General features: G+C 33.0%; 2 protein-coding genes and 3 non-coding genes across 7 annotated transcripts in view; 2 read left to right on the top strand and 3 right to left on the bottom strand.

The window, feature by feature from the left end:
• LOC129945837 (protein trapped in endoderm-1) overlaps positions 1-4160 on the top strand; it is a 64928-nt gene extending 60768 nt beyond the window's left edge. Inside the window, exons 5-8 of the mRNA XM_056055771.1 lie at positions 2795-2897; positions 2968-3170; positions 3248-3496; positions 3561-4160. Coding sequence (XP_055911746.1) covers positions 2795-2897; positions 2968-3170; positions 3248-3496; positions 3561-3753 — 748 coding nt within the window. The 3' untranslated portion in view covers positions 3754-4160. The remainder of the gene's footprint in view (positions 1-2794; positions 2898-2967; positions 3171-3247; positions 3497-3560) is intronic.
• A 423-nt stretch (positions 4161-4583) lies between these two features.
• Positions 4584-4656, top strand: Trnam-cau (transfer RNA methionine (anticodon CAU)). The gene has a single exon. It is a non-coding gene; the product is annotated as a tRNA-Met (tRNA).
• Positions 4657-5066: 410 nt separating this feature from the next.
• Trnam-cau (transfer RNA methionine (anticodon CAU)) lies at positions 5067-5139 on the bottom strand. The gene has a single exon. It is a non-coding gene; the product is annotated as a tRNA-Met (tRNA).
• A 6511-nt stretch (positions 5140-11650) lies between these two features.
• LOC129946041 (uncharacterized) lies at positions 11651-13329 on the bottom strand. 3 transcript variants are annotated; one of them, XR_008781533.1, is made up of 4 exons: positions 12931-13329; positions 12702-12855; positions 12242-12523; positions 11651-11914 (listed from the first exon to the last, which is right to left on the bottom strand). XR_008781533.1 is itself a non-coding variant. In XM_056056060.1 (3 exons), exons 1-3 carry the CDS (start codon positions 12979-12981, stop codon positions 12294-12296), a joined length of 333 nt encoding a protein of 110 aa, XP_055912035.1. In that variant the 5' UTR covers positions 12982-13327; the 3' UTR covers positions 11981-12293. The 3 variants fall into 3 exon arrangements, 2 of the variants coding, with proteins under 2 accessions (XP_055912035.1, XP_055912034.1); XM_056056060.1 differs by lacking the exon at positions 11651-11914 and having other exon boundaries at positions 11981-12523; positions 12702-12753; positions 12931-13327; XM_056056059.1 differs by lacking the exon at positions 11651-11914 and having other exon boundaries at positions 11981-12523; positions 12931-13327.
• On the bottom strand, positions 12194-12266 carry Trnam-cau (transfer RNA methionine (anticodon CAU)). Its single transcript has one exon. It is a non-coding gene; the product is annotated as a tRNA-Met (tRNA).
• Positions 13330-13365: the final 36 nt, after the last annotated feature.

Genomic DNA, 13365 nt, shown 5'->3' on the forward strand with positions numbered 1-13365 from the left:
AGTTTTTAGCGTTTTAATTTTGATAATCTGTGGTGTTTCCGTTGATAAAATAATTGCAAATATATCCATCAATCGAAACGTCTAATTTCAAAATAACGTTCTATTGGAAAAACGTATTGGTTAATTTTAAGAAAGGTAAGATAAGTCCAATTTTTCATATGTAGTTAAATAGAATATCACCGAGCTTTCCTTCCGAACAAATAAATTTAACTCAATTCGATTGAACCATTTCTAAATTTAATTGTTGCAACTGACAGTTTTATTCACACTGCAACAGAAACTTTATATTCGTTAGAAAATTACAATCACATTTTTGTTGTAACAGCTTCTAAGTTATCAATGAGTAGATTCAGATAACATAAGACCTCTTTCACTCGAGACGGTTTCGTTTTCACACGGACGGACTTTGTTTTCACACACATCGTATTTTTCCCGTGAATCGTCCTCGTTTGGTTATATTTTATATTAAAATGCTTTAGTACAAGTGACTACAATTTGTGAATACGTTCGCGTAGTCACGTACGCCACTGATAAGACGGCTACTGCACGGTCGCCGTATATTTTAGTCGTTAAGACGGCTGTACGGAAAAACACCGTCTCCGTCCAGTGTGAAAGCTTTAGTTAATTTTACTAGTTTAACAATTAATGGCTCACGGATAAAAATCGTAGGGATTTCAACCGTACGGACAAAACCGTCTCGTGTGAAAGAGGCCTAAAGGACTTCATTCACCGTCAACTGAATTATTTGAAAGTACATTTTTGAATGTCATACATTTTACCCTCATGACTTTAGTTCACTTTCCTCTTTCGTCAGTCGATCGTGTCAAAAACCATTGTTGTCTACAAAACATTTCTTAGACAACTTCTTATTGTATATTGGAAAGAATTATTACTTATTCCTTTTTCAAGGTTCTCTTTAACACAAAACAGAGATATAAAGATCAGCTTTTAGATGAAAGAAAACAAATTATTAGCAGTCATTTTGACATAAGTGGGCTTGACTTGATAGTAAGGGCGATTTTTCTTCACTATTTTTGGCAGTTGTCCAAACATATTCTAGTGTCTTGTCTTACTTTCAAGTCCCTTACGTTATCTGAACCTGCCCAATTTGACTATGGCTTTACATTATTCAAATTCGTCTATTTATCAAAAATCACATTAACCGATTCCACCCGTGGTCTTAATATTTCGAAAGATTGGCCACGACACTTTTAGTGATAGTTTATTTGTCCAGCCTATTTCCAAAAAAGGCAAATCCTCCAAAATTACCGACCGATTGCACTTACGTCGCTTCTTTTCAAGGTCATGGAAACGCTGTTAAATTATCAGCTCAGGAAATACCTCGACGATCGAAAGCTTTTTAATAACCGGCAGTTTGGCTTTCGCAGTAATAGGTCCACTGGTGATCTTATGGTTCATTTCACCCAATAGTGGAGCAAATCTTTACATCGTTTTGAACAAAGTAAGATTATTGCACTTAATATTTCAAAAGCATTTGAAGGGTTTGGTATCAGGTTCTCTTTTTGAAAATACGTGCTTTTGGTTTTCATGAACCCCTGCTTCATTGGATTTTAATTACCTTTCGGATCGTTCAATACAAGTAGTATTGGATGGGTTCAAGTCTGAAAACCACAAAATAAATGCTGGTGTGCACCAGGGCTCTGTTCTACCTCCAACACTCTTTCTCATTTTTATTAATGATCTCCTGTCTGCAACTTCTAATCCAATACATTGTTTCGTGACGATAGTACTCTTAGCTTTTCTTGTTCGTTTTCAGACTCACATCCCTATTCTTCGGATGTGGAACTGAAACGACAAAATATGATAAGTTCATTAAATTCCGACCTAAACAGCATTGTACAATGGCGATTAAAAAACCACGTCAAATTTAATGCTTGAAAACCCAATGATGTCTCCTATCGTTAAAGTGAGATATACCCCAAAAATATTATCCAAAAATGGCACTTGCATCGAGGAGACTGAACATCTCGATATTTTCGGTATGTGTATCACCAACCACCTTTCGTGGAACGATCACATACGCCATGTCACCAAAAAACCGCAAGATGGTTGGGTTTTCTAAGGAGATGCCACAAGTTTTTCTCCTCCTCTGATCTGGCTGTTATCTACAAAACTTATATACGTCCAAAGCTTGACTATAACTCTCATCTCAGGGCTAGTGTGCCTGCAACTTACTTAAGCCTCTTGGACAGCATTGAACGTAGAGTATTTATATTAATTGGCGATAACACCATCAAAGGATCATTAACGTCGCTTGAACATCGTCGTAAAGTTTCCTTGTCTCACGTTTTGTTAACAGTTATTTCAACAGTTTATGCTCAAGATCCAGCTGCATTCCTCCCCTTAAACAGTTTAACCGTAATACTCGCGCTTCTAGGAATGCTCATCAGTATATCCTCGAGCCCAACTTCGGTCGTACTGTAAAGTACAGAGATTCGTTCCGTACTACGCGAATGTGAAATGCCTTACCACACTCTGTTCTTTCCCAGCCATTGCAATATTCAGGGATTCAAAACCAATTTGTACCGACAACTCTTTACAACCTCTCTCTCCCTTTCCTAGTGCTCACACTGTGTCTTTACATAATAAGGGTAGTAAAAAAATCCTTCTTTTTGTAAGTGTTCAAACATAGATCCATTTATCCTTTCTTTAAAAAAAAATTAAAATCCTATTTTTTCATTGCACATTTTATTAAAGAAAGTGGTTTGTGGAAGCTTTAGTATTTTATTTAATTTGTACAATTATAAATGTATACAACTTCTTTTTTTTTCAGATATATCCTCATCGCATGTCATAGACTATATTCCCAAATTTATAGGCCAACATTTATAGTCCTGCAGCTTCTATTTGTTTGGATGTTTTCTTTTCTTATGCTGGTAAGATTTGTTTGTATTTTATTGAAAAAAATCAATTTAATTTGTTTTTATTTGTCATTTATTATAATAGCTTCCACCATTATTGGGTATATGGGGTGAAATGGGACTTGACGAAGCAACATTCTCTTGTACAATCCTTAAGAAAAATGGAAAATCCATTAAGAAAACTCTATTCCTTTTTGGAATTCTACTTCCGTGTATTATTATCACCGTCTCCTATTTGTGCATTTATTTCAAAGTTCGAAAACAAAAACAAAAAATGAAAGCTCACAGGTAAATAATATCACAAAACAAATTATATCTATCAACACATCAATTATATAATTATTTGTGTATCTTTATTCTCGTAGATCATTCCAAAAGCCGTCAAAAGAATCAATGTCAACGGCACGCAAGAGTCGCGATGACAATAGACTGTCCGTGATGATGGTCACGATATTCGTTTGCTTTATTGCATGTTTCTTGCCACTCATGCTGGCCAATGTTATCGATGAACATAATAAGTCTTACCCTTGGTTGCATATAATTGCCTCGGTCATGGCCTGGGCTTCCAGTGTTATAAATCCATTTATATATGCAGCGAGCAATAGAAATTACAGGTACTTTAATCCTTTTTATTTTTGAAATGTTTATTTACCATCACTCTTTTTTACCTTCCTATAGAGTTGCCTATTTCAAAGTGTTCGCTTTGCTGAAGTTCTGGGGTGAACCTCTGTCACCGATGCCAAGTAAATCATATCAACCGAGTAAAATTTCCCGAGACCAGTCTGCAGGCATGCGAAGCACGCCTCTATTCCATGAAGTTCAGACGAACAATAGTGATAATAACCAATTATGCCAACCGAACTCAATATGAGTCGAATCGTCGTACAAAGTTTATAATTATGTACCTTCCTAAAAATACATAATCGTATATGTCTAAAAAGAATAAATTAAGCTTTTACTACTATACATAAAAATTATAGTAGATTATACAAATCTACATTAAATATACAAGTCATAGCTCGAATATTATTATTTCGAAAATAATGGTTAAGAAGAATGCATTTGAGTGCCATTCAGTTGTTGTGTTATCAAAGAATTAAAATAATTTTCTTCCAAAGAAAAGCAAAAAACATAAAACAAAAAACAAGCCAAATTAGCTTTAAGTCAGAAGAAGCCTTTTTATTTAGAATTATATTGTATTAGGTTTAAGTTGAATTCCTTTATGTAAAAGACAAATTAAATTAAATTATTTTTATTATAAGACATAAAAAGAAGAAATTGCTTTGTGTTTTTTTTATATCTTGTTTTGGGATGTGTACTGTAAATATGTAAATATTTATTTAAAGTACTTATTTCTTTGCATTACACAAAGCACAATGTTTTAACTCCAAGACTAAAAACAAACAAAAATGCTGATGTGTTTTTATATTCAAAACTAAGGAACATCTAGCAGTAGGACGAGGTGGTAATAGGCATGTTGGAAAAATTTAATTTTAGATATTTCGAGCAATGCAAAAAAGTGAACAGAGTCTGTTCCCAAACTGAGGCATTGTTTAAGGTTTATGTTAATTAACAATAAAGAGGTTATAGAGCAATGTTATACTTTTTTAAAACTCGACAGAGTACAAAATTGTACTTGGTTCACAGGTTTCGAATTTGGTTTTAAAAAATTTGATTTTGGACCTATGAAAACCGTTAAGAGCCTCGGTGGCGCAGTTGGCAGCGCGTAAGTCTCATAATCTTAAGGTCGTGAGTTCAAGCCTCACCCGGGGCATTCAGTTTTTTGACCATTGTTGGTCTATTATGGTGAAAGTTTCCTCCTCCTGTACGTCTAAGATGTATTTTGTCTATGATTCTAAAGAAGCGCAACAAAATCGAACAATACTTCAACATTAAGACCATCTCCATATCTTTTTGCATTCTGTTAAAGTTCTATAGGTTTACTTCAAGAATCAAGTTTTTCATCAATAAAACTGTTGAACGATTTAAATTCAAATTTTTACAAAAATACAAAATACTAAAGAATTTTTTGAAGTCTTTTTTAAGTAAAAACAAAATAAAAGAAATGTTATATTCTTTAGATCTTCTTTAAAGTGCTAGAAGAACTTCGAATGACCAAAGGTATGTCAAATTCTATTCAAAGATTTGTTCTAGCTGACAAACCAATGAACCAAAAAACCGTTTTGCCCCGGGTGAGGCTTGAACTCACGACCTTAAGATTATGAGACTTACGCGCTGCCAACTGCGCCACCGAGGCTGTTAATACATATTTTAAGCATAAGTAAAGTCCTCGGCTTTCTCAGAGAATTAACAAAGTAGAAAAGAATATTGCAAATGATGAATATGAATCTACTTTTAGACTTGATAACAATTAGTGTATAAAAGTGTACCGACCGCAAACGAATTTAAATTTACAAAACAGTTCTTTTTGCGTAACCATGTTATATAGTCATGTGTCATAAGGACATACTTTGAATAGGACATTTGTCCACACTTAACAAGAAACCATATTATAAAGAATGAGACCATATCCACACAATTTATTCTATGTTTGAAATCCTCCTTTAATGGTTTCAAAGTTTTAGCTTTAAAAATCTGATAACTATAAATTATGGATGTGTACTCACCAAAGTAATTTTTCTTTTGTTAACTTCTTTCGTTTTTGATTCAATAGCTTGCCCACATCTTACTTTAAATGGAATGCAATTCAGCTTAACTTTTTTCGAAAATAAACTTTGTATTTGTAGAATTTAAAAAATCCTTATTTTAGTTTTATTGTGAGTTACGTTTTTATCTAGGTTCATGTTTATGAATATGATTCGACTAAAAGTGAATAAAGAAAAAAAAAATTTTCTTTTCTAAAGTTGATGACGGTTTGAATTTGAACATAGACTCTAATCTAAATTTTAGGAAGAGTTATCAGAATATCTATAATGGGTATGTTATTTTTCCTACATTTGTTAAATCTATTGTTAATGATAATCGTCAAGCACAAAAAGTCTTAAACGGTAGATACAAATTGTCTAGCATATAATTCCCATAAACAATCTTCTTTCATTAATTTCTTCGCTCAACACAACTCGGTACTTTATTATTTTGATTTTTTTGAACTTGAAATTTGTATACAAATCATAAACTATATCAAAAAGGTGTTTCATTTATTTTCAAAGATAATGAAATCTTTTTAAAAACTAATAAAATCTATTTATTATCTCATTACATTATATACAAAAATCATAACATTACGTATACGCCCTAGTGATCATATATCGAAGTGTGGCGTTAAGGATTAATAAACTACATTTTTTTGAATACAATACAATTTATTGTTATAGATCAATGGCCATTTGTTTTTTTTTAATATTTGTAATGCTATAAATTATAACGACAAACGTATAATTGTTAGATTTTCTTAGAATTTAAAGTTACCCAACGAAGTTTTTATACACTTCACTGAAATTCAAACCCCTTTGCTACCCTGAAACTAAAATTTTGGTTACGTCCTTGGCTAATGTACTTTAAATCTGTCAATGATATTTTATTATTTTTATTAAGAGTGTGGGTGTTTGTTCCGATAATGTTTTTAAAATATTTTTCTTATCACAATTGAGGTCATTTGTGTTATTAAAAATAATCTCCACCTTTGATTTTAAAAGTTTAATTAATTTGAATTAACTGAAAAATTAATATTTCGAATCCTTCTGCTCATACGATATACACATTTTAACTAACCCTGATTAGAAGCTATCTTTAAAAGTATTTTGAATGATAGAAAATTTGTCTATTTTATAAAGATGGCCTTATAACAGATCATATCAGAGGAAACTCGTACTACGAATCGCTGTTTTTGAGTCTATAAATACATACATTTCCTGAATGCACTATGGCTGCTCTTTTCTATAGATTAGTCTAGTTATAGTAATATGGTTTAGAAGGGTTTCAATTTTGAAAAGAATAGAATTTAAAAAGAAATGATAGAGCTAAGGACAGACAGAGTTACCGGATGACTTTTATAGAATTATTTTTAAAATATTCAACTATTCAACTCTTTCAAAAAGTTATCTAAAAATGCATCTATCCAGGATAGCTTATCCAACATAAAATTAAATGCATCCAATATTGTCAGAGCAGTAAATGTTTTGACAACGGATGTAAATTTGCTGACTTTAGCTTAATACCCTTCCATTTTTAATTGTTTTCATACAGTTTTACAGGCCTATTTTTCTATTCATTGGGGGGAATTTTACTTGAATTTTCACTTATCATTATTTCGCATATAAAATGCAGCGGATTTTTCACTTGATATATTGTTTGTTAATTTTTGTTAGCAAATTGTAAGTGAAAACTAATTTATTGCTTAATTTAGAATAATTGTTTTATAAATACAAAAATATTAACATTTTTTATTTAATTTATTTAATCAAATAATTTACAAATAAATTTACAAATTATTTTTTAATAAGGCATCATGGCAACAAGACCATAAGTGATGCCGTCTTATAGAATACTTAAATTTAATTTACAGAGTAACTTTAGCAAAGTTATTGTTGAAAGTAATGATTTTAAAGTGAAACATTTATAGTAAAAACAGAAATATTTACATTAGATTTCATTAAATTTATTGTGAATATCTAAAGCAGTTTTGATTCTTTGTAGGATGGTAGATAATTTTTTGAGTATGAGTGTGGTTTTAAGTGAAGGATCGATCTGCCGTGATAAAGGACATTCTACAAATACGTGATAAATTGATAGAACTTCATTACAGGCTTCACACAATTCTGGGAGTTCATTATTGTAAAGGTGTTTGGTCGTAAAAATAGTTTTTCCAACTCTGATTCGGAGTATCTTTATGCAATTTTCCCTTGTTAGTTGCCTATTATATGGAATGCGATGATGATGTGGATTATGCGTACGAAGAAAAGTATTGCAGTTATTCCAATTAACTTCAAGTTCCATCTTTAGTTCCTGGAAATAGATTTGGCGTCAATTGATAGAAATTTGGCAAATCAATAACAAGTGGAAATTTAGTAGCATCACTAGCTGCATTATCCGCCATTTGATTGCCTTTGATACCATAATGCCCTGGTACCCATGCTAGTACTATGTTTTTCGTCAATGTGCATCTTAAATGTTCCAGAGTAGGGCATCGGTTTGTCTCATTTTTTAGGCCTTTTAATATCCCAAGGTTATCTGTCATAATCATACTTCGTCCCAAATAAGTTTGCGCAATTGAAATAGCTCTTTGAATTGCTGCTAGTTCAGCAATGTAGCAGCCTGCTTCACTAGGTAGCAGTCCTTGCCAGACCGAAGAGGTTTCAGAATGTTGTTCCCATTTGACTACGGCAAAAGATGAGTTATCATCTTTGTGAGAACCATCTGTATAAAAGATATGATCAGGGTTGACCTTTTCGATCATCTCTTGGTGAAGAGCTTGAACATATCATTTGTCGTATTTTTCTTTTTAAATGCTGCTAACTTTGTATCTATTTGAATCAGATTTCGTTTCCATGGGGGCGGACTATATTGTATTGAACCTGGTTCCAACAAGGAATTTGGTTGGACTTTTATTAAGCTAAATACTTTTAATAGTGCAGATATTGAGTTTTTCCGTTTATTTGTTTCTGAATTAGTAATTGCATTGGCAATATTATACAAGGGATGCTTTGTATCGGCAAGGGCATTGCTTGCTAAGTTAATAGCTCTTCTTTTGCCAAAGTTATGAAAAGAGTGATACCCAGTTTCCAGTCTAAGAGCCTCGATCCTTGTTGATTTTAGTGCTCCTGAGGCTGAACGAAAGCAATTGTTGATCGCATTGTCGACGTCCTTGCAGTTTTTGATTGTTGTCCACATGTAGGTTGTAAGTCCATGTTGTAAAGTACCTTCAACGAGTGTTTTTGCTATTTTTTAGGCTATTTCAAGATGAGGTCCTTTTTTCTTGGAGCAAATCATTTTTAGGAGGTTACATCGTTTTTTTAATTGAAGGATTACGTTTTTTACCTGAAGATTCCATTTTAAATTAGAACTGAATGTAATACCCAAAATTTTTAATTCTTTTGAGGCCGAGACTACAGTATCGCGAATATTTAATGGCAATGGATTACAATTTCTTTTCCTGCATAGGTGCAATAAATCTACTTTTGAAGGAGGGATTATGGCGCCTTTTCTTTCGGACCATGTGTGGATAGCCCTATCTGCATTTTCTAAAATAGATTTCACCTGCATCGGGTCGCCGGATGCTACTACATAAATATTATCAGCATAAACTCCAACAAAGTCAAGTTGAGGTTCAAGCTGCGTGAGTTTAGTTAAAAGCGAATCAACATAGGTGTTGTAAATTGCTACCGAGAGAGGAGATCCTTGAGGTGTTCCATTTTCCAGTTTAAAAAGTGTGGATTTATAACCATCAACATTAACTCGGAAAGTTCTTGAAGTCATAAAGGACGCGATAAGTTTGACTATCCGAAAGGGGACTCCCCATTGTGACATTTGTGTAAGGACGGGAATCATAGTGACGCGAGTTTGTGCTCGAGCAAGTGAACAAGTGTATGTACTCCTCTGTTCTGTCTAAAAGCGTGTTGTCCTGAATGTGCCTTTTTTCTGCAAATCAACATATCCGTCTTGCGATAATTTTTAGCGGAAGGAAGACAATAATATTTGTCCAAAGCTCTCTGTTTGACGATTCTCTTATTTCTCTGGAATAAAAAGTCAAATACTGCCCATTTCCAAAAATTACACAGATTATTCTATTTAGGTGGATTAATTAAACTTAATTTTTGTATAAATCAAAACAATTTATCTAACATTCCCAAGATTTTTACATGAACAGCTGTTTATTTGAATTAGGGATGTTGCGGGTATTCGCATCCGCAATTGCGGATTGTCCCCAATGATTCCAACATCCGCATCCGTATCCGCATAAACTGATGCGGAGATTGTTGCGGATGCAGATTCGAAAAAAAGCAACAAAGTACTCCAGGATTGTGTGGCGCGCTGAAATAGCACATTCTACATTTTTAAGCGTTTTTTCAAGATAAAAGATGCATTAAGTATTTATGCCAATGACAACAATATTGAACCAATTTTAAAAGAAGAGTGGAAAATAATTGAAAGCTGCCTTGAACTACTCAAACCTTTTGAAGAAGCTACTCGTGAAATGAGCAGCTCTCAGGCACTTATATCATCTGTGATTCCTATAATTCAAATGCTTAAGAAAAAACTTGATGAATACTTATCAAAACCATCACTCACTGATGCCATTCGGCTGGCAGCCTTAAATCTGAAAACTAATTTTTCAACAAAATTTTCATCTTTGCAAGACAACGATTTGTATGCGATTTCAACATACTTAGACCCTCGCTACTAGCTTACATTTTTCAAACCCATCACCGAGGAAAGAATAAAAGATGTAATTCTAAAGATGATAAATGATCCATTAAGCACCAGCTCTCCTACGTTGTCATCAAATGCAAACAACACAAAAAAGAACAAAATGGATGAGAATTTACATTCGGAACCAGGAACGGTCTAAGTTACAAGGCTTGCTTTAGAAGCGATATGTCAATGATGCTAGATTTATCAACTGAAGACGAAGGTGAAGGAGAATCTGATAACGCTAGTCCCAAAGCACTTCTCCGAAGGGAGTTAGCATGTTACCGAAATGAAAAAAGACTAGAATTGGATAACAATCCACTTGATTGGTGGAAAGTCCATCAAACAAACTTTCAAAAGGCTCTCCAAAACGTAAAGATAATCAATAAAATTTTCCTTTATTTACGAACTTTAAATTGTTTTTATTTAATAAATTCTAAAATCCGCATCCGCGGATATGAGTCTCAAAAAATCCGCATCCGCATCCGCTTCCGCGGATGTCAAAGTTTATACATTCGCAACAACCCTGATTTGAATGTCAAATTGGTTTGGGATAATGTAGTTAACCCGATAGATAGCAGAATGGAAAGGCAGAGCGAAATAGAATCGAATGGGTGAATCGAATTTACGATCCACGTGAATAGCAGAATAGGGCTGTTAAGCACAATTCACATGAGCACGACCAACGAATGAACGAATATTCGTCGATTTTGACATTTCTTTCACATGAGAGTATTTAATTCGTCGCGAATGAAGTTTGACAAGGAGCCACAACCAAACACCATTCACCACTGAAACAAAAACAAGAATGATTTTTTCGTTGCAAGTGTGGATAATGTGGAACGCGAATAAAGTTTGATAGTTCGTATCAACTATAATTTTTTTCACGATGAATAAATTTGTTTTCTTAAATTTATTAATATACGATATTGAAAAGTAAAAGTATGTGTCATAAATCAAATAGATACTAAATTGCTATCGTTTTATTAAGAATTTGTGTGGAAATATGTCTTCAAACGTATATAAACTCACATTTTGTAATTCATTCGTCGTTCGTTGGTCGCGCTCATGTGAATACTACTTTAGATTTGTCTTCTTTCTGATTCAATTTTGCATCCTTTAAGAAGATTTTCATATCAAACAAATTCCGAAGCTGTGAATGAATTCAGTGATTTTTTGACTTGTTTGCCAAATAAAAATATGTTAAATCATTTGAATTGTTTCGCCACCTTTTCGCCGGATTCTGTAATTGTTGAGATTATATATGACAGTTATAAAATTATCACAAATTGTCAAATATCTTTACCATCAGCTTTGTTAGGACATCTATTAAGTAATTAAGAATTTATCCAAATAATCACAATCTTTTAAAATGTTTAAAACTATTTTTTTGTAACCTTTGCATATAACTTTGATATGTGCTCCCCCCAAAACTTTTTAGACGATGCAATATTTGTTGCTTCTGCCAATTAGATATAATCTCACGTAACATAGTGTGTATTATTGAAATATTCCTGACTGTGAAACAAATGACGTACAATTTGGTGACCACGGGATCTTTTACTCTGGCGTAGATCTAGATGTGAGAAACGTCATTTCGGTCAGTGAAAGTTCTGTTATGTTGTCGCTTTTTTGGCATTCGTCATTTATAGAACAAAACGTAACTAAAAATAAAATTCAAACGGTAAATAAAAGAATTTTAAAATTAAATTTTTATTCTACAAACATACATAATATTTTTAATAATACAATATTTAGAGCAGTCTTATTTATATAAAATGTTTTTTTGTCACGACAATTTAATAAGTTTATTTTTTCGATGATTTGTAGTAAACATAAACGTTATTTAAGTACCTTAGTTTATTATTTATTATTATATATTTTGTAAAACTTATTATTTTATATATTACTATTATTAAGGATCTATGTAATTAAAAAACGTATGCCCCGGGTGAGGCTCGAACTCACGACCTTAAGATTATGAGACTTACGCGCTGCCTACTGCGCCACCGAGGCTATAAAAATAGTCCCAACATTCATGTCCTATTCATACAACGGAATATCCCCAGCAAGTGTACTCATTATCAAGTAAACAGTCAATGATGTTAGACAACCGGCTACAACACCCGCTACCAAACCTGGCCAGCGCTGAAAACTTACAGCCAGCAATAAAAGAAAGAGAATGGTCAAGATCACTAAGAACGGCAAGAGCGGTGCAAGTTCTACCAAATTCTCATCATTCAGTCTATACGGAGAGATCGATTTGAGTAAACCTGCAAAGAGCAATATAATATGTACTCTATAATTAGACAAAGCTTTTTATTCAATTAATACCAACACAACAACCACAAACAATAATATAGGTTCTCTAAATACGTAAAACATTGTTTAATAATAAAATAATGACAAAAAAAGAGAACATTTATTATACTATTATTTAACTAAACTTACGATTTTTACTGCGTGATATATTGTTAAAAATCTCAGAATCGTTTGTCGTTTCCTGAAATTTAGAACTACGATAAGGAATTTCCGAAACTAAGACGCTAAAATTCGTTGGCAGAAGCATTTCGCGTGACTTTTTTTTTTTAAATTTTCGCTTTAGCTTACGAAGAACACAAATTTTGTTTGTTTTTATTTTGTATGTTATTTAATAACTAATTTATTTTTCTCAACAAACCTCGTTCACATCCTGAGTGATGACTGGCTGATGGAAGAATATCCAATGCATAACTAAGTTAAAAAAAGTTTTTAAACAAAAATCACAATACTCGGTTAATTAGAATCGGAGTAGTAAGGCGCGGCGCGGCGGCTGTGGTGGGGGTGTTTTTAGATCTAAACAAAGATGACAAACAATGAGCGAAATTTTTATAACAAAACAATAATTCGTTGTGCCGCGTTAGGAGAAGTAAATACACTAAAACAATTTAACGAACAACAAACTCAATTCCACAAGCTATCTGTCACATTTATTTCGAATATATTCGACTAGAGACTCAATTGTGAAGAGGTATTGAAATTAAAAGTACTGAGCGTCTAGAAGCTCGATCGTCGATCGTTGATCGTCAAATGTCGTCGTTGGTCGATGGCGGCGGGCGTTGTAATGTAAATAGCA

This window comes from Eupeodes corollae, chromosome 2 (assembly GCF_945859685.1).
Source record: "Eupeodes corollae chromosome 2, idEupCoro1.1, whole genome shotgun sequence".
Taxonomy (NCBI): domain Eukaryota; kingdom Metazoa; phylum Arthropoda; class Insecta; order Diptera; family Syrphidae; genus Eupeodes; species Eupeodes corollae.

Excerpts from the sequence above, each read along its gene's own strand:
- LOC129946041 (XM_056056059.1), bottom strand. The coding sequence starts at position 12,981 with ATGCATTGGATATTCTTCCATCAGCCAGTCATCACTCAGGATGTGAAC. Across the intron at positions 12,856-12,930 it reads TCACTCAGGATGTGAACGAG|CTAAAGCGAAAATTTAAAAA; the intron begins GTTTGTTGAGAA and ends GTTCTTCGTAAG. Across the intron at positions 12,524-12,701 it reads TATATCACGCAGTAAAAATC|GTTTACTCAAATCGATCTCT; the intron begins GTAAGTTTAGTT and ends TGCTCTTTGCAG.